The sequence below is a fragment of the Carassius carassius genome, chromosome 3 (assembly GCF_963082965.1).
Source record: "Carassius carassius chromosome 3, fCarCar2.1, whole genome shotgun sequence".
Classification (NCBI taxonomy): domain Eukaryota; kingdom Metazoa; phylum Chordata; class Actinopteri; order Cypriniformes; family Cyprinidae; genus Carassius; species Carassius carassius.
In genome coordinates this window covers 36,294,863-36,316,188 of record NC_081757.1, presented here as the reverse complement: position 1 = coordinate 36,316,188, position 21,326 = coordinate 36,294,863, and the positions used below count along the sequence as shown (strand labels likewise).

At 38.0% G+C, this 21,326-nt stretch overlaps 1 protein-coding gene across 2 annotated transcripts in view; it reads right to left on the bottom strand.

Annotated features, from left to right (window-relative positions):
* Positions 1-8,911: 8,911 nt before the first annotated feature.
* Positions 8,912-21,326, bottom strand: part of acsf3 (acyl-CoA synthetase family member 3) — a 46,943-nt gene continuing 34,528 nt past the window's right edge. The window contains exons 8-11 of one of the 2 annotated variants that reach the window (XM_059537002.1): positions 14,777-14,911; positions 14,587-14,698; positions 9,658-9,733; positions 8,912-9,138 (exon numbers count right to left, since the gene is read on the bottom strand). In XM_059537002.1, coding sequence (XP_059392985.1) covers positions 9,076-9,138; positions 9,658-9,733; positions 14,587-14,698; positions 14,777-14,911 — 386 coding nt within the window. In that variant the 3' untranslated portion in view covers positions 8,912-9,075. Of the gene's footprint in view, positions 9,139-9,205; positions 9,734-14,586; positions 14,699-14,776; positions 14,912-21,326 lie in introns of those variants that run through there. The other variant, XM_059537003.1, reaches the window with a different exon arrangement.

Below are 21,326 nucleotides of genomic sequence, written 5' to 3'. Positions count from 1 at the left end.
CTGAATGACTATTTACAATTCTGGGCATTTTAAAATTGAATATAATTTAATTACATGTATTGCATTCTATTCATTTACTGCATGATTTCTTTATATATATATATATAAACCAACTAACACTATCTTCTCTATTCTCTGTTTTCTTTGTATTTATTATACAATTAACCAAAAGGCAAAAAAAAAAAAAAAGACAATAAATTACTCTTTTGTTGATTTTGTTTGCTTCCATTGTCCTCATTTGTAAGCCGCTTTGGATAAAAGCATCTGCTAAATGATTAAATGTAAATTTAAGGTGATGTGTGTATTTTTTTATTATCTTAAAATACTTAGTTATGTGACAGTCCATGGCTCCTGTATCCTCAGAAAAAAAACAACAACAAAAAAAGTGCTCTTTAAGTACTATTGTGTACCTTTATGGTACCAGTATGGACCTTTTAAGTACAAAGATTTTAAGTACAAAGACAGCTTTCATACTTTTATTTTTATTTATTTATTGTCTGAGAGTGTATTAACATTCTTGCCATTGATTGCACTGATGCAATTATTGTAATATTGTAGCATGAATGTGATCTGACCAAGTTTAGCAGTCTAGTTTCACATTTCTTCACATACTATTTTTCATACAGTACATACTGTAGTATGCAGCAAGCGGAACATGGATATTCCATTCCACATGTCCACAGCCCTTTGGCACATGAACTACAGTGTGACTGACTCCTGCTGGGTAAAGCACTTAGAAATGGACATGCTAATATCCCATCACAATACACATCACTGCACGCTCTGCTTAAAGAAATGCATATTGTAAAAAGAATCTGACTTTTTTTTTTTGATTATTATTATTTTTTAAAAGATGTACAGTGTATGATTTTGAGGAAAAATGTCCTGCATATGAATGGACACTGCTGGCGACTGAATTTTTAGCTAGTGCACTCTTTCACAGAATGGACAGCTGAATCAAGATATTCCAGCCTCTCTGTATGTATGTATTCACAGTGAGGATCCAGATGCTATTTTCTATGTCTGGGTCTGCCTGCAAGATATTCCCTTTTTTCTGTTCCTATTGCCCAGACTGAGTTTTATCTCCCTCTGTGCAGTTTGAAAACAATAAAAGAAAAGCGATGTGTCTTGTTCAGTCACTAAATAGCTGTCTCGTTTGGCCCCCTGAGGTGGCTGCACATCACTGACTGCCCCATTCATCAGCCCAACACCGCAGCCGACCCGCAACTCTCAAACTCCTCGAATAAAGATGATAAATACCTCAGCCTGTGAGGAAGACAAGGGCAAATAAGGAGAGGGAGGGAACAGAGAACAGAGGGTACATATAGAGAGAGTAGGAGATATGTGGAAGGACAGGTTAGAAGTAGAGAAAAAATGCATTCAACACTGTGCATGCAACTTGAAACAAATATCAACCTTAAGCATGTTACTTCATTTAATTTTACTGGACAGTTATTATGGAGCTCAACAGCAAAATCACTGGAACTGGGACTTGTGTCATCCACATGAGAACCACAGCTCAATGGACCTTGACGACCCTGAACTACTGCACCACAGTCCCATCAAAAGCCATTCAGTGCTGCACAAGTTACAAGTTACTGGTGTCAAGATACACATTTAAAAAAATGTTAGGTACTTATGCTACCGGTTTTGTATATGTATAAATCATGTTCACTTCGTAAGACCCATGTCATCATAAACACGTGGGTCCTCATAAACCATTTATACAAGGAAACACACACACTCACACACACACACGTTTTTATGTTTTATGGGGACAGTCCATAGTCTGTCAGTGTTTTTTTTTTTACTTTACAAACTGTAATTTCTATCACCTAACCCCAACCCTAAACCAACCCCTCACAAAAAAAACTTTCAAAAAACTTAATCCTATATGGTTTATAAAATGCTTTCCTCATGTGGGCCAAAATCCTATCCTTGTGGGGACATTTGGTATACCAGGTGCACACACACTCACACACAGAGAAGAGGCTATCTGTGACTGAACTGACAAAAGCATCCTGATTGATATCTGTCCTGTATGGTAAGATAGACAGCATCTCAACTGAACTGAAACAGTTTAAACAGTCTAAATGTGCGAGATTAAACAGGTCAAACAGAACTGGTGTTATGGGTCTCTAGAGCTGACAGAATCCAGACCGGTACACTCTGTCAAGCCCTTTGAAGCCTTTGCCTCCAAAACTCCCCCATCCGTCCCCAGAGCTCCAAGCCAATTTCACATCAGCCCAACCAGAGAAAGAAGAAGGCGGACCTACAGATACCATTGTACCCTGCAGGCACGGGCCTACGGGTCGGCCAGCCTGACTTTAATACCATGTGGCAAAGGCAGCGTCTGACAGATGTTCCCTGACACCGCCATCCTACAAGAGCAAAGCCCACTGCATGCACATTTGACTTTGTGATGTCATAATGACAGTGATGGTGGAAGATGATGTGTGTGTGTTGTTGTGGTGGTAATGGATGGAGAAATAAATCAAATGAGATCTAGAGTCCTGCTGCAGTGTCATTAGGAATCGTGTCACGCACCTCCACCGAGCTCATGCCGCCGATGCAGAGCCACGGTGGGCCAGCTGGAGGAATCTGAATTCCCCCTGCGTGCTTTCAAGACAGACTGGAGCTTGATGGATTGGATGGGAGAGGTGCAGTGATAGCCTGATCTGCATCTGGATAGCATTGGTATTTTTTATTCGCCTCACACTCTCACTCGCACGTTCTCTCGGTAAAGAGGTTCAGTAGATAAGGCCATCTTGGTGCACAATGTGTGTGTGCGTATGTGAGAAAGAGAGAGACAGGAGAAGAGAGGTTTGGTAATGACCCTAGACATGTTGTACAATGCTGCATATTTCTCCTCCCAGCTGCCACTTTAACGAGCAGATAAAATGGCCTCAGCTGAATAATTAATACTCCGGCCCATTAACGAGGCATTAGAATGCTGGCTTCTTCTTATCAATTTTTCCTCCCCGGCCCACCCCTTTCTCTTTTTTGATTTTAACTTGATAGCAGTGTCTGAGCCAGGCGGTGTCAGGCCAGATCAACATTGATCAGTTGAGCTCAACATTATGTAAATGTGCAATGACAAAATGTGGTGCAATGAATGCAGAAAATATGTTAAAATGAATCAATACAAATGAATCCAATCTGATTACAGATTCTGAAAGTTATATATCATGAACTACAGTATGCAGTATGCAATTCGCATTTGCAATTGTCTATTCTGTTCTGTACAAAAAATCAACAGTATTAGCTGTCACGAATTTAGTTACATGACTAAAATGACCTTACATTCTTGATTTCCCAGATACGTCCTGATTGGGATTTCTAAATTACATAAGATATAATGACAGTAAATATGTTTTCCCCCCATTTGATTCTGATACAAACAAGAATCCCTTGAGAGATCTACCATTTTATGGTTTCCTCCTCAGCTTTTACGTGACTTCTGTTTACGTGCATCTATACGTTCTGTAAAATAATGTTTGCTGCTATTATTAGAAAGCTTTCTAGAAAAATGCTTCCTTTTGCAGTTTAGGTTTCCTATTGTTGTTCTCAGTCCTCATACAGTCTATGCACATGTATTTGCAGTACTTTGGCCATTCTCTGTTGATCCCACCTTCTCACACGTCATTTATTTAATCCCATTTTATTAACCAATGTCTTTGATGCTGACCTTCGATGATCTAGTCTAACCATACTAAGCAAAAATGACACATTTATGTTCCATTTTCATTATTGCTGTATTGCAGTAGTGTTGAACTTTCTACTCCTGCATCATATTCTTCATGCAATAGACATGGATTAACATTTCCTTCAGTTTGAGGATTATTCATTTCACTTTTGTTGTGAACAGGCTTTTACATTTGTAAAAAAAAAAAAAAATTCATATTAAGAACAAACAAGCAAGCCCTGTCCAAATTAAAAAAGAACGTAACACATTACTTTCCATAAAAAGTATAATTAGTTACTTTTTAGGGGGTAATGCAATATTGTAATGCATTACTTTTAAAAAATAACTTTCCCTAACACTGGACTTTTCAGACCGAATAAGCCACCAGTCTGATTCTAAACTAGGTATTTGGTTTCATGTAAATATAGCCAGTGAAAGTTGGATCCTGCAGTTCCTATTAGGTTCCATCCCTTTAATTGGTGTCAGTGAGCACACCTTAAGTTTAAGAAAAAGTGAGCATTATCCCACTTCCATCATTTGTTAGCTTGGCATAGTGTTTTGAAACATTGCATTAATGTTTTACTCTGTGAGGTTATTCTGGGACTGAATAATAAATTAGCATGTGAACCAGACATTTTGTTCTGGACTGGTATGATGTCCCTATTGGTCCAAAATCTCACCCCACATTGTTGGTGATTTGTTCTTGTTTGTTTGTCAGATAACATTTCACTTTTAAAGGAAGGTTAAGCGATTTGTCAAAAACGCTTTGGAAAACTGAAATGGGTCGAATAACAAAAACGTGTAGCCAATCAGCAGAAAGGGTCATACAGCGCCGCATCCAGTGTAGACCATAGATATGTATGTATATATATATATATATATATATATATATATATATATATATATGGTATACTGTAGTCAGCATCATTGATTATAATGAGTTTTATAGTCCGTTGTAGACATGGTGTAACATTGGTTTTGCTTTGTTTCACAGAACTAATCGTTGCCTGGGTTGCTTATGTGTGGGGCGGAGCTATCAAAACAGAGGTGAGAACCTTTTGGGGCAGGGGGCGTGTTTGTTTTGGTGATTTAAAATGCCAACACTGGCAACCAGAAATTGCTTACCCTGCCTTTAATGAGGACAAACGCTTTTAGTAGAGTTTAGTTTGGTTCAGACATGGACGAAACACTTAACTTTTCACAAGTTTTTTGGAACAGACCCATTGTTTGAAATGGTATCTGACTCCGGCCTTTCCTGTAAGACCCAAGAGAATTCAGATCCTCAGGTCAGAGAGCCCCTCACAAAATCAATTCATATCTAGACAGAAAAGAACAGAGGTCGATGTACTGATATCAATACAACACATCATCTGACAGGGACTCCCCTTTACCACTTACTACTTATGGACACAAAAGAGGAAGAACTGGTGTAAAATGCTGAGTAAGGGAGGACAGAAAGTGTGTAAGAGAGATGAAGGAGATAAATATTACCAGCACAGGTTGTTGAGCAGGGCAACTGGTCGATAATGAATGTGTCCCATTACAGAGCGGGAATAAGAGACTTCTGCTGACACCAGCATCTACCTCCAGATCTCCTGCGCATCTGATAATCTTACAGGCACACACATAACAGTCAACAGTCTTCACTAACATTTAATGCAAAGTGCAGATATATACAAAGCATTTCAAAGTATCCTGGAGTTACCTTGTTCAAGGGGTCAATGACAGCTAAAGGCTTGAACCAGCAATTTCAAACTTTTAAGCCATGAGTTATAGTGTCTACAACATCCTTAAAATTAACATCGAAACTGATGCAAGACCATCGTTGGTGATTTTGGCAAGTAAGTCACAGTCTGTGATTAACTTGCTTGTTGGTCGTGGAATAGAGTTTAGGTTTAGGATTTGGGTTAACCATCATCTAGTTAGGGATAGGGTTACAGATTGGATCAGTTTTTCTTTAACAGAGATTAACATGCTTATCGTACACGTGTTTTTCTTTTCTTGTCTGTATTTACAGCTCTTTGTTAATACAGTATCTCTGATTGTTTCTTAGTAAGAGACATTGGATTGGCAGCTTGCCTTGAGTGACGGCCAGGTGTTTCATAGTATCTGTGAGTCTGATCATCCATCAAAGCGATCGATCACAATCCCAGTGGTTTTTATTAATGATCCTGTCAGCTGGCACGCTCCACGGTGCCCATAGTTGTCCAGGATGATAGATCTTTAGCCAGCCTGCCTGTTACTTATTCTCTCATGACCTTGTCCATATCTATTGTTGAGCACACCAAATTATGAGTGCTGGGACATGATAATTCAGGGTTCATCTTGCGGTATTCAAAAATGTTGAGCTGGAGTGTCAGATCATTAATAAAACCAAATTAACAATTGCTTAAATGCTTCGGACAGAGTTATGTCAATCTAGTTTCTTTAAAATTCTCTGTATATCTTTTTTTTAAAATGCATATTATAGATCTTATTGTAAATATACGGAGCCCTGCACAGGACATGCAGGAAAAAAATAGTAGCCTAGGCTAAATCGTGTTCACGATTTACTAATTCATTCCCTCGATGTACTAAAACGCGCACACAATTACTATTGCGTTTCCTTGATTTACTATTTCGTTCACTTGATTTATAAATTGTGCGCACGATTTACTAATTTGTTCCCTCGATTTGCTAAATTGTGCGCATGATTTAGCAAATCGAGGCAACGCAATAGTAAATCGAGGGAATGCAATAGTAATAGTGTGCACGTTTTAGTACATTGAGGGAACGAATTAGTAAATCGTGCACAGTTCATTTTTATTTTTTTGCATGTCATGTGCGGGGCTCCGTATAAATAGGTAATTGTGCTTGTTTTATTTAATTTGTTTTGATCTCATAATGTGGTAGTTACAGTATTTTAAAATCCTGGATATTTTCTGGTGTCCTTGTTACACGTTTCATGTACTTACTATTATAATAACAATAAATAATGTATAAGCCAAATCCTGATCCTAATCCTAAGAACAGTAAGTACATGTAGTTAATTCATATTACTCAGTACTTAAATGTATAATTACACTGTAGCAAGAACACCTTATAAGAAAGTGTAACCAAATAACATTTTACCAAATCTTGTTCAGCATGTACATACTATTTATTGTAGTAATTACAATAACTGTGTAATAAAATAAAATTAAAAATGATCCAACACTGGTCAGGTTTTGGTTCATCAAGACTTGTTCAGTGTACGGAGTACATCAACAGCATACCACAGCTCTTTGTCCAGAAAAGTTAATTGGACATTTAATAGTTAATGGTTTTAAAGGAACTTCTACAAATAATTTTTGAGGCACAATATGTTGAGCTTAGTCTCACCTGTCTTGATATAAATAGTGTTTTGCCATTCTATCCAAGTTGAAAGCAAAACCAATTATATATAAATCCATAGGAATGATAAATAATGACAGTAAATATGCTTTTTTCATTCGATTCTGATACAAACAAGAAGCCCTTGAGAGATCTACCATTTTATGGTTTCCTCCTCAGCTTTTACGTGACTTCTGTTTACGTGCATCTATACCGATCTGTAAAATAACGTTTGCTGCTATTGTTAGAAAGCTTTCTAGAAAAATGTTTCCTTTTGCAGTATTAAAACTGTTTAGTATATATACACTGTACAAATTGAAATAGTAAATGAATCAAGGCTATTTTAGTCTTTCTTCTAAATTTCATGATTAATTCAATGTGTGACTTGCAGTTACTTTGTAATTATTAGTGAAATTTACAAGCATTTTCTGAATTTCAAAGTAAATCTCGGTTATTTGCCTCATGGTTGTGGTACTTGACTGTTTATTTCTTTGCTCGTTGTGTGTGAAAGCTGGTGATAAAATAACCGCAGTAGTAACAAAGCAGAGTCCAGTCGAATGTTTCTCTTGACTTGTCTCTTGTGGCCCCCACAAGGCCCAGGGGCCCAATAAGCATCCATCTGCAGACAGCCCACTACAACACGCTTGAGTGGACATCCATGCAAGTCGGGGTGTTTGCAAGTGTGTGTGTGTGCGCGCGCGTGTTTGTGCATTCTAGTATGTCTGACTGGAGCTGCAGACATTTTATCATTCTAGAGCCTTGGGGATCAACCCCCCCACGCAAAAAACAAAACAAAAAACAATCTTCACAGCCCTGCTCTCATCAGTGTTGACACCACATCCAATTGTTCGTCTTTTCTTCTCTTTGCTGTGCCACCTTTATAGTCTCCTGTCAGCATGTCTCACAGCCCATCCACCGGTGCCACTGCAACCCACCCAGCACATCCATCCTTCTCAGCCAGGCCAGAGATCGATATGAGCTGCTCTCTTAATCAGCTCCCTGGTGGCTGCAGGCGGAGGAGGGATGGAGCGGGTGCTCTTTCCTTCTCTCTTTTTCCCCGCTTGGTTTCCTCTGTTCATTCAACATCTATTTTACCTCCGTATCTTCTCAAATCCCCACCCTGTGCTGGTGAGCCCAGTCTGTGAGAGTCTGTCCGTCAGTGCCTCTGTCCGTCTTTCTCTCTGGATGGCTCGAGTCGCGTTGTCAGCTCTCTGGCTCAGTGCTGCTGACACTCTGAGTAATTGTGGTGATTTATTATAGGGCAACTGCTGCACTGTAAGTTAATTTATACACAATAACTTCCAAAGTCACAAACACTTAGAAGGAGACACACTCTGGGAAAGCTGCACAGTGAGTCATGGTAGTGGTTCAATAGTGCAGAAATTGCACTAAAGTAAACCAAAGCACCCTTAATCAACCCCTGAAATGTATAAATATTAACATCATGCATTCCCATAATAAGTACGCTAAAGTGTATATAAATACCAAAATATTGTAGAGTTTGTTTGAACGCACATCCTTTAACGTCAGCAACAAAAAATATGGGAAGCTGAAACCCCTCGTTTATTTTGCTTTTCCTAATTATCTGTGACGATATGCTTAGTTGGATTTTATTTTCATTCAGCATCGTTTCTCACTCTTGTTACCCGAACAGATCAGAACAGATGAGCAACCATTTCCAATTGGATGTCCAAGGCACCAAAACATCACGTCTGATGATATAGAACAAATTAAACCGAGTTTTGGAGAAAAGCAAAGGTAATATTTTAAGTAACTTCACGTAAGCCATTATTATGTAGATTTCCCTGTAAAATTTTAATATTGCATTTGAGCTGCTTGTTCAACCAATGGTATAGAGCGCTGAAATGCACACCTATAGACTTACCTGAGATTCCTAGGACAAGAGAGTAAGGGATTTCTAACAGAGATTCGTACAACTACACTTGTTCTCTCACGGACCGATACAATGGCCTTATCTGTAGATGCACTATCAGTGAAATAGAGTGGACGACAGAAGAGAGGACCCATCTGTGCTGTAATCACTTCCTTCTCCACAAGCCCACACTGCCTTTGGGCCTGACCGCACACCTGTGTACACACAGCTGCACACACACACACACACACACACACACACACACACACGCACATGCACACAAACACTAGAGAACATCACTGATCAAAATACATTTATTTCAAAATTACATTACAAAAATATGTAATTAGTTTTAAATAGACATGCTGCTGCCTCAACATCTTCAGTGTTTTAAAATGTGTACATTGTCGAATTTTCTTCAGTTTAATCAAGTCATATTATTACCATTGTCTTATTTTAAATTTTAGATTACATTAAAAACACACCTCTTTTATTCCATCTATTATCTGCTAAACAAAGCACCACAAAAATCAAGTATATTAAGAACTATACAGTGCTTTGCATTGTGGACACGTCTCATCACTCAGGCTGCCATCTACTGCTCAGTGAGAAGACATCACAATCTCCTTTCTTTCAAAGATGGGATCCAGTCAGCAAAACTCCCATCTCTGAAGACTAATCTTTGATAAGACATGGTTCAATCGACGCGAGTAGGGAAAAACTGGCGAAGAAGGTCCTTCTTATTCACCTTGCCCATCTGGTTTCTGGGCATAACTTCCACCAGGATCAGCCCTGTGGGAATAGTGTATGGAGCCATGTGCTCTCTGAAAGAAGGAACCAAAAGAGAAGATCAACTTAAGATTGTTATTTGTTAGATGCTCCCCAATGAGATCCTGGATAAGCTCATGGCAGATGGTCATATACATCCTAACAGTGTTAGTTTAGCTGACACGTCATTTTCATAATAGCTTTTTGTCAGCAACATTTTTTCATCATCGAAAATGAGACCGTAACTAAATGTAATCCAGTTTTGAATGACAAAACTATGACAAAATGTCAGTTTTGGTGTTGGCTGGGAACATAAACAGTTGGAAAATACTGAATGTGTATTAGTATGGTGGATCCTTGCATTCGGTCTTAAAGTTACAGCAGCCTAATATACCTGCTACTGCCGGTGTCCTTAACGTTAATCAAACATCAAAAAAGAGAATCGCTCACTTGACTGAATCACTGTAGCAGATTTAATAAGGATTAATCTAGATAATATGCTTGTTTCATTATGAGAAGTGGTTTTATTGAATTTTAAGATAAAATGTTATATGTCATAACAATTAAATCTAAATCTATATTGCACATTCAAACCTTAATCATTTATATTACCATTTATCCAAGAATATAGTTATATATATATAATAGAAATTCTGGAGAAATTCGGAAAAACCATTAGATTTTATTCATATTAATCTACCGTAAACTTCAGTCAACTAAAACTAAAGCAATTAACATGACAAAAAATGCTAAAAAGACTAACTTAAACTACAAATTTGCTGTCAAAATTAAGACTGCTAGCTAAGACAATAATCAAAAGTGTAGAGTGTTGTATAGGAGTAACACAAGAAGATTTTCAATTCCATCAGAAACCAAGATTTATCACAAAGGTAATGTTTTAATTAATTTATTGGTGATCGATGAGCTTGATCATGAACAAAGCATTTTCTCTAATACTTGCCTAGAACCAACATTTACTTGCATCGTGTAATAACAAAACATGAAATCAAGCTTTTGCACCTAGAAGCATTTGTACAAATGTACTTATGTAGCTTTTTTTCAGGACCAAAGAAAGAAATCTTAGGTTCTGTACATTTTGTTGCAGAAAAAATGGAGAAAAAAAAAATACCTTCATAAAATTCAACTCTGGAAGTGGAAAGAAAGAAATTCTTTAAAAAAATAAAAAATAAATAAATGAATAAATGCAGCATTAAATCTTTAAGAATTTAATGCTGCATGTTGTTTTTTATGGAACATGTGGTGAAAATGTCTTCAGGCAAAGACATTAATGTGAAGATGTGAAACGTCAAGTGAAATACACACATACAGGTGCATCTCAATAAATTAGAATGTCATGGAAAAAAATAATTTATTTCAGTAATTCAAGTCAAATTGTGAAACTTGTGTATTAAATAAATTCAATGCACACAGACTGAAGTAGTTTAAGTCTTTGGTTCTTTTAATTGTGATGATTTTGGCTCACATTTAACAAAAACCCACCAATTTACTATCTCAACAAATTAGAATATGGTGACATGCCAAACAGCTAATCAACTAAAAACACCTGCAAAGGTGTCCTGAGCCTTCAAAATGGTCTTTCAGTTTGGTTCACTAGGCTACACAATCATGGGGAAGACAGAGAGTTGAGTGAAAGTACAGTACAGACCAAAAGTTTGGACACACCTTCTCATTCAAAGAGTTTTCTTTATTTTCATGACTATGAAAATTGTAGATTCACACTGAAGGCATCAAGGGCTATTCGACCAAGAAGGAGAGTGATGGGGTGCTGCGCCAGATGACCTGGCCTCCACAGTCACCGGACCTGAACCCAATCGAGATGGTTTAGGGGTGAGCTGGACCGCAGACAGAAGGCAAAAGGGCCAACAAGTGCTAAGCATCTCTCGGGGACCTCCTTCAAGACTGTTGGAAGACCATTTCAGGTGACTACCTCTTGAAACTCATCAAGAGAATGCCAAGAGTGTGCAAAGCAGTAATCAAAGCAAAAGGTGGCTACTTTGAAGAACCTAGAATATGACATTTTCAGTTGTTTCACACTTTTTCGTTATGTATATTCCACATGTGTTAATTCATAGTTTTGATGCCTTCAGTGTGACTCTACAATTTTCATAGTCATGAAAATAAAGAAAACTCTTTGAATGAGAAGGTGTGTCCAAACCTTTGGTCTGTACTGTAAATGTGTGGAAGAAAAAGATGCACTACCAACTGAGAGAACCGCTGCCTTTTGAGGATTGTCAAGCAAAATAAATTCAAGAATTTGAGTGAACTTCACAAGGAATGCACTGAGGCTGGGGTCAAGGCATCAAGAGCCACCACACACAGACGTGTCAAGGAATTTGTCTACAGTTGTCGTATTCCTCTTGTTAAGCCACTCTGGTGGCGTCTTACCTGGGCTAAGGAGAAGAAGAACTGGACTGTTGCCATTGGTCCAAAGTCCTTTTTTCAGACGAATTGAGGCAGTAATTAAAGCAAAAGGAGCCCCTTGGTCTTATGAAGTATTCTAATTTGTTGAGATAGTGAATTGGTGGGTTTTTGTTAAATGTGAGCCAAAAACATTACAATTAAAAGAACCAAAGACTTAAACTACTTCAGTCTGTGTGCATTGAATTTATTTAATACACGAGTTTCACAATTTGACTTAAATTACTGAAATAAATGAACTTTTCCATGACATTCTAATTTATTGAGATGCACCTGTAAATACATAAATGACAAAAAACCTCTTCCATATTTTTAACACAGACAGCAGTCATCATCTATGCTGGAACTTTTGTTGTATAAAACGCTGCCAGATACATGGAATTCGATTAATTCCCCAAACAATGAAATCAGCATGAAATAAAGACAAATACTTAAAGGCAGATTGGAGTGTTGAGCTAATTAAATGTTTTGCGTTCTTGCCTGACTCTTGCGGTTGTCTACAGTGCAAGCCTGGAGCCGTCTTTATCATCTTACGTTTTTGTGTGTGTGTATGAAAATATTTTTTTTATTCTGTTTTCTTCTATATAAGTCCCTTCCAGCAAGGTGTCTCTCTGTTAATGTCTCCTCTTTTCACTCCCTCTCTTTTTACTCTTCCCTGCAGTGGTTTATGATTTTGAATGCACTTCACACTCCAGAATATTCCACTCTTCACTGTAGCCGCATTCTCTTTGCATGTGTGTCTGTGTGCATTGTTTGTGTAACTTTCAGCTCATCAGCTCCTGTCTTTCTATGCCTAATGACATATACAGAGTGACGATTATGCAGGATGACAGCTGGAGTTACAGCGCTGGGGAGTGAGCATCTTTCCCTGCGCATGTTACTCTTTGCTGGGCTGTGCTAGAGGGGCTGGGACAGGTCAGAAGGGCCACCGCAAAAAACACACGCAGCATCGTACCAGCAGGGCACAGCACTGCTTCCAACACCCCCACACCATATGGAGCTCACACACACATAGAGAAAAAAAAAGCCCTGAGCTACTTCCTGTAAAGGGACATGTGTCTTCTGACAGAACTGACGTTCAGGCAAAATGGTACATTTGGGCTACAAAAGTGACATTTAAAGAAAGTGAGACAGTATGAGGGATAAAATAAACAGGCACTGATTAAACAGAGCATGTTAGACGCGGTTTCTTTCTCCTCACCATCATCAGTTTCTTTCTCCGCCCCTTCTCCCACCAAAAACACATCTGTTCTTGCAGCATGCTCCTAAATGAGTTCTTGTCCATGAGTGTATCTACTTGTGTCTTTTGTTATTTATACAGAGGTCTCTCGAGTCTAACGCATGTCCCGAGGGATTCCAACTCGACGTCTGACTCAACATGCTACACGTACGCTGACGCAAGCCCAAAAAACACCTCCAAACACACCGCTGTGCTCCACAATAAACTACTTGTAACAAGACTGCTGGTGCATTTCAGCAACATTTCATCACCTGCCGGATTATTTATTTACTTTTATTTTTTTCAGTAAGTTGAAGTGTGTCTTGCTAGATGCTGATTGACACTAGAAAATTCTGGTCCTGTCATATTACATTCAGACCTCTAGGGGAGCTGTAGGAGAATGATGTACAATGTAAACTAATCTGAGCTTTTGTGAGCTGTTCTGTGAGATTACAAAAAAAAAAAAAAATGATTTGGTGCCACAGCATCAAATGCACTCGTGATAAATGGTAATTTCACAATGGCTAGCACTAGGACTGGAGAGTATGGCCAAAACAGTTGATATCCAGTTATCACGATTTTCTTTCAAGTTTAAAGGCAGATTTTTTCTCCCAAGTGAAAGTTGGAACCAGACAGTTTCACAGGTTTTAAACTACTGATGGCATAATGTAAATGTATGTTCATTAACAAAAACAGTAACATCTTGTAAAAACTGGAACAACCTCATATTTATAAGGTAAATTCTAAATGTAATGTCTAAATGTAAACATGTAATATAAATACCAATGCACAAATTCTATAGTTTAATAATAACCATTACTCTACATTAATAATATAATAAAATTCCATATTGTATTTCCGGTGAAATATTAATATTGAAATATATATTGTCTGTGCTGTTTTATTGCTTTAACATTGTTTCGTTCCTCTTTTAGTGCATAAACATTACAACAAACATTAATAGAATATGTTATCGCTCTATTAAGGGAGAAATATTATGTGATAATTATTGTTATCGTTGTATCGTCCAGCCCTAGTTAGTTTTGTCAGGATCAAGATGGTCATGGTATTAATATATATAAGGTAAGATAAGTTTTATGCATCTAATTTTTTACTTTTTCTCAGCATGTTTGACATTTATAAATCCAAGAATTTGTTTTGTGTGAACAGCCCCTTAGTGAGCTGAATAAACTGCAGTGTGGACCAAACTTATTTGAAACTAAAGTCTGGTTCAGTGAGGATATGAGTTACCTAGCCCAGGCCTTTAGCTGTGAAAGAGTCAAAGTCTTCCCCTTTTTCAGCTGCACAACTGCCGTGACCTTCTGACCCCAGGTTGGGTCTGGAGCACCAATCACAGCCACATCTAAAAAAAAAGAGGAAACTGTGCATATTTATTCCCATGTCCATATGTACATGTGTATGTGTGTGAGTGCTTGTGTACCTGTGATATCTGGGTGGGCAAGCAGATGTCTCTCCACATCTAGCGCACTGATCTTGTATCCTCCGCTCTTGATGATGTCCACTGATGTGCGGCCCATGATCCAGTACACACCATCTCTGTAGAGTGCAGTGTCACCTGAAAGAGCATCCAGAGCGGTCAGAGATCCCTTCGAGTTACACCTGCCTCCACACCGCTCTCTGGTTTAATAGGGGTCTGCGCCTCTATTAATTGCTGAGGAGTCCATATGGGGCTCAAACTGTGAGGCAAATGGCAGTATAGTCAACCTCCTACTACAGCTGTGGAAGGGGACAGCAATAAGAACATAAGGGTTGTGTGTGTGTGGGTGCTGCACGTTGTCCTCTGCTGATCTCTAATAATAGCCTGCAGTCAGGCTCAAGATCTTCTGCTTGCAATCTTAAAAACCAATTGCACAGAGCTGCTCAGCTGGAGACTGCTTAATTGCCACCCCATAACAGACAAACACACTGCAGCCATCAGCAGCAGGAGCAGTGTGGTACACCCTATCCAAACCAGGTGCAGGTTTCCGGCATCACGTTTCCTCACTGAAGGAATGCTACAAAGTGACAAATGCAGAGCTAATCAAAACTTAGATTTACAGCTATGTTGATCTGAAACATAATCCGGCTCAAATGCTAAAATTAATGTGGACTTGTGGATCTGTGGCCTTGCCTTGAATGCATCTCTGAAGTCCCTTTTTGTAATTTGATGTTTCAAATAGGTGCTTACAAATAACCTCTTTGTGGCCATGATGCACTCTTTTGCAAGACCCTATGCAACTATGGATACTGTCATAAGCTGCATCCAAAAGTAGTAGTACAGAGAATGTTGTTCCTCACCATTTAACAATTACAATTCCTTGCCCACAGCCATGAGATAAGTGTCCAAAGTTTCCACTGGATACTCGCTTCAGAATCTTGGCAGAACTAGTAGGTCATCTGGGTATTTTTTTTTTGTTGCAATTTTCTTTATGAATAATGCTTATTTGGACTTACCTGTCATACTACTTTTTGCATATTATGTAGTAAGGAAGTAGACATATCATTTTGCATGGCTTGTCGCAGTTGTGGCATAATAGATAAAGAGTCTGACATGTAACCCAAAGGTTTGCGGGTTCGTGTCTCAGTTCCAGCAGGGATTGTAGGTGGGGGAAGTGAATATCCAGTGCTCTCTCCACCCTCAATACCACGAGCGAGATGAGACCCCTGAGCAGGGCACCAAACCCACAACTGCTCCTCGGCCACCACAGCATTGGCTGCCCACTGCTCTGGGTGTGTTTACGGTGTGTGTGTGTGCACTTGCATGGGTTAAATGCAGAGCACAAATTCTAAGTATGGGATACCATACTTGGCCACTTGTCACGTCCTTTCCTTTCCTTTTAGGTCAATATCAGATTGACGGCAAAAAGATGGAACCTTTAGCTTGTTGCTTTATCATGACGTGCCTGGTTAGGACAAGGTGTTAGCCTCCACTTTAACACACACCTTGATGAAAGGCCAAAGAGTCTGAAAAGTACAAGTCATCACAAGCCAGAAAGTCTTTCAATCTCTTTAGCAGAGCGGAGACAAACAGACTACTCATCGAGTGTTGGGGCTCAGCTGGGGCAGGAACATGAATCCGACAGGAAATAGGTCATAGCAGGTGAGTGACTGAGTGTGAAAGAAAAGGAGGAATGAACATTGGGCAAAGGTGTTGGATGTCCAGCATGGATCATTATTGAGTGCTAAGCCCCAGCTGTGGAGAAGGGGAGTTGAGAAACGAGAGTGCATGTGTGTGAGGTTTGTGAAGGTTAAGGATATGTCATAGGTTATAGTGTATCAGTGTGTGTGGGATGGGGTGGTTAAGTTGGCAGGGCAAGGGGAACTAAACATAGGCTTGTGACTGGTTGGAGATGAAGTTGATGAGTGAGATGGGAATCACCCCCCCACCCATGATCAGTCAATACATCAGCACCAAACAACTCATCGCCACAAATTTTAATTAGTTTCCACCCTTTATTGCCACAATGCTTCCATTGCCTTCCTAAAGGAAACATCCCTATCAGTATTACTTGGTGGACTCTTTTGACCAGGTTCCAGTAAGTTACCACCAAAAAAAAACATCAAAATCAATTAGGGCTGAAACGATTCCTCGAGTAACTCGATTACAAAAAATTATCGAGGCAAATTCCTCTGCCTCAAAGCCTCTTTTAATTGATTTTAAATCTCAGGTCAGGTTCTTTGCAATGATTTTGTCAATGTGACACAACGCGTTTATGTCACCCACAAAGCGGAAGGAGACACAAGCGCTGAGTCCGAAATCGCATACTGCAAGGAGTCAGCAGTGTTTTGATTTGAGGGCGCGTGCAAACGTAAAGAGAATGTTGTGGCGTGTGTCCATTGCAAGATAGAGCTGGCATACCACAACTAGGGCCCTATGATTTCCGCGATGCAGAAAACGCGGAGGGAATTGCGGAATCCAGTCATAAAAAACGGATTTTACAGTTTAACGAGGAATGGAATGGAATTTGCCAAATTTTGAATGAATTAATCAAAAATAGGTCATTGCTAGGGCTGTGAATCTTTGGCAAGGCAGCGATTCGATTCGATTACGATTCATAGGTTTTCGATTCGATTCAAGAACGATTTTTGAACGACTTTAAGTGCATTCATGGGATTATTTAAATACTTCTACTAAATTCTTTAAATGCTTAGTCAGGGGGCAAATTACAGTAGCATTTATGGTTAGAGAACCATAGGTTAGAAAAAAAAAAACTTTTGTCCACTGTTAAATGCTAGTTTATGATGCGACATGGCATACGTAAAAATGTATGTAAGCCAAGTTTTTAAAAAAGAGCTTAAAAACTATTATGTATAAGCTAACATTTTGTCACACCAGGGGCGTAGCCATAATTTCAGAAGTGACAGAAATGTCAAATACAATCATTTTATGTATGTATCCTATATAATAATAATAATAATAATAATAATTATTTTATTTTTTTTACAAGGAATTATGTTCTTTTTTAATTACTTTTAATTAGCTGTAATAAATCAAATACACTGCTGGACAATAATCAATCATTTGTAATCGATATTTTTTTCCTAATGGCAATTTTATGATTGTTTTATATACTAGGCTACATTTAATTAGCAATTATTTACATTTTCAAAACAGAATAAGGTAGAAAATATACTTTATAGTTTCTGTACTGTAATAAATGTCAATTAGCACTGCATCATTCATAAATTTTTTGAGGGTTTTTTTTAGTTTCATCAGTTCATTCTGCTTTTATTCAGTTTAGCTGCAGATATAGCCTGGCAGGTCTATGAGCGCGAGATCGCTTCTCTTTCAGTGTGAAAACGTCTTCATCTCTATTTAACTTTTCCTCTCCATCAGCGAATGATTCTGAGAGAAAATGTGCCAGATGTCTGTTTGCTAATTAAACAAACACTACTTTCATGCATCTGATTATCAGATAAATCTCGCGCTCTTATTTCAAGATCGTTGTTAATGCTGTGCGTATGATTTAGACACTTACATTTCTTCTCCGTCCATGCAATAAATACAGCTGTCGACGGCTCCGGTAACTCCGTCGGTAAGATGCAGAGAGCCATTGACAAACTACAGAAAAGTAAAACTACTTCACGTTAGCATTACTGGCCACGAGTCCTATAGATCACACGTCAGCTGCGTCAGAGACGAACGGAGCGTGAGCGCAATCCTGTGATAGTCTCAGTCGGTAAACAGTGGAGCGCGTGAAGGACAGATAAGAGGCACGATTCACGAACACTTTTCAAGGTCTCCATTAATTCGTGCGTGTAGTAATTTAATGTGTATACATTTTGAAAGCATTGAATTGCTATAGAAATCCCGATTCATTCAATTCTTAGCATTTTGAATCGATCACTGTCCAAGATCGGTGATTTGTTCATCGGTGAACAAAAATCATGTTTCAAGATCGATGCATATGAATCGACAGGGTTTGTAATCGATGCATCGAGAAAACGAGTGAATCGTTACACCCCTAGTCATTGCACTTACATCAAATTACGATATTGACTAATATCTGTAAATATTAAGCTGGGACAGTCTATTTAAATATGAATCCTGCATGTTCTGTGTGTCTGTGTTAATGAATGGAGCAGAAGCGCGACTTTACACACACTGAAGCGCGTGTGACGCTCGCGGTAATTTCAGCATCTGCTGTCTCACTAAATAAGGACGTGAACACATGAACATCATCTCCAGAACTGCTCTGACAGTCACTTCATGAGCATTTGACCATTTGATTTGAGTAAAACCATTTGATTTGATTTGAGTCTCATCAAATACACAGAACTGTAAAGGTACGTCAACGCGTCAAAATAAAAGTCCGTTTAAAAACAAGTATTTGCCAGATATGTATTACTATTGTACAGCAGAATGTACATAGCCTACTATTAAAAAAAGGCCTACTACTTTTTTAAGGTTTAATCACACAACATTTCTTCCATGTTTTATTTTTAATAGTAAATCCCCTTTGTTTATCAAAAAGTTAAGTTTGCTTAATTTTCAATAATTAAAAGATAAATTAAATTAATATTTTATGTTTTATGTGTTTAATGTGCATCTGAGAAAATGCTTTATTTAAAACCCCAACTGAATGGCACTTAAATGCACTTAATTCATCTGTCAACTTTATTGTCATTGTTCACAGTACAAGTACAGACAGAGAAACAATGGGTAATAATTAAATGTTTATTTTTGATGTACGCATTGCATTCTATGCATTTAAAAAATACAAATATTTTTTTTCTAAAAAAGGAAACTTAGTTGTTCATTTTAAGAGACCCAGGAGTCTTATTTTCTCTTGCATAATTAATATTGCACTTTAATTAAGCAAAAACACATTTTATCCGATTACTCGATTAATCTATGACATTTTTGGTAGAATACTCGATTACTAAAATATCTGATAGCTACAGCCCTAAATTAAATGCATGATTGACTCACCCTCAAATAATCCTATATGTATATGACTGTCTTCTTTCAGACACATACTATGGGAGTTAGATAAAAAAATGTCCTGGCTCTTTCAAGGTTTATAATCAGTGTTGGGGAAAGTTACTTTTAAAAGTAATGTCTTACAATATTGCGTTACTCCCTAAAAAAGTAACTAAATACGTTACTTAGTTACTTTTTATGGAACGTAATGTGTTACATTACTTTTGCGTTACTTACACGTTACTTGTTAAATATGAGCCTGGCTTGATTGTTTTTAATATAAGAAGTTCTATTTATAGCAAATGTAAAAGCCCTTTCACACCAAAAAGTGTAATAAATAAACCTCAGGCTGAAGGAAAAGTAAATTCACGTCTGTACAGTAGAACACAGGAGAAGAAGGTTCAACACTCTTCAGCAATAAAAAAAAACAATGAAGCACAATTGTTAGTTTATCTAAAGTCATTTTTTAATTATTAGTATGGTTGAACTGGATCATTAAAGGTCAGCAGCAAATACACTGTTAATAAAATGGGAATAGATACATTTGTGTTATTTAATATATTTAGTTATTGCAGGTTTGCGTCATATTCTGAGTTTGCATTTCACTGTTTTGATTAATTTTGATGAATACTAAATCTGTTTTGTTTTTTGTTTTTTTGTGAGTGGGATGAATTAATGCACATTCACATTTAGTCTAGAACTACAGTAACATCATGTTCACACAGCGCACACAACGCCTCCATACTTCCGATTTCTCCCAATATGGGAACAGTAGGCTTGTCAGTCAAAAAATGGGAATACAAAGTAACTGGCGTTACTTTTTTGAAAAAGTAACTCAGATATTTTCTTGTAAATTAAAAAGTAATGCGTTACTTTACTAGTTACTTGAAAAAAGTAATCTGATTACGTAACTCGCGTTACTTGTAATGCATTACCCCCAACACTGTTTATAATGGTAGTGAATTATTTTTTAAGATTTTGAAGAAGTACCCCAAAATTCAGCCATCCATTTTAAAAAGTTCTTCACACAACTCAGGGGGGTTAATTTAAGGCCTTTTGAATTGAAGGGATGCGTTTGTGTAAGAAAAATATCCATATTTAAAATTATATAAACTGTAATCTCTAGCTTCCAGTAAGTGTCTTATGCACATTCACGAGAGAGTGGCGATCCAGCAGATGACGTAGTACGTAGGCATAGCACTGCCATTATAAAGCTTGGATGGAGCTGCACTTAATAGACAGAGCCGTAGTTCGCTGACAAGCTACGCAATATCGCGTTCATAATCGCATGCGATTCATCTGTGACCTATCCCTTTAATTGTAATTACAAAGCAACACCGTTGCAACCCCAATAATACCCTAGCATTATAGTGGGGAGTTTTGTACAGGCAAATACACTTTTTTGTTTTGTTTTAGAAAATGTCTAGTTCCATTCATACTTCCTTTAACTCTTTAAACTGAGGTGCCCATACTGGCAGTAAGAGTTCAAACCTCACTTTTACACGCGTACGATCATACCGGTGTGATTAGAACTTTCAGAGCATCACGTAATGCACTTCTGAATTTA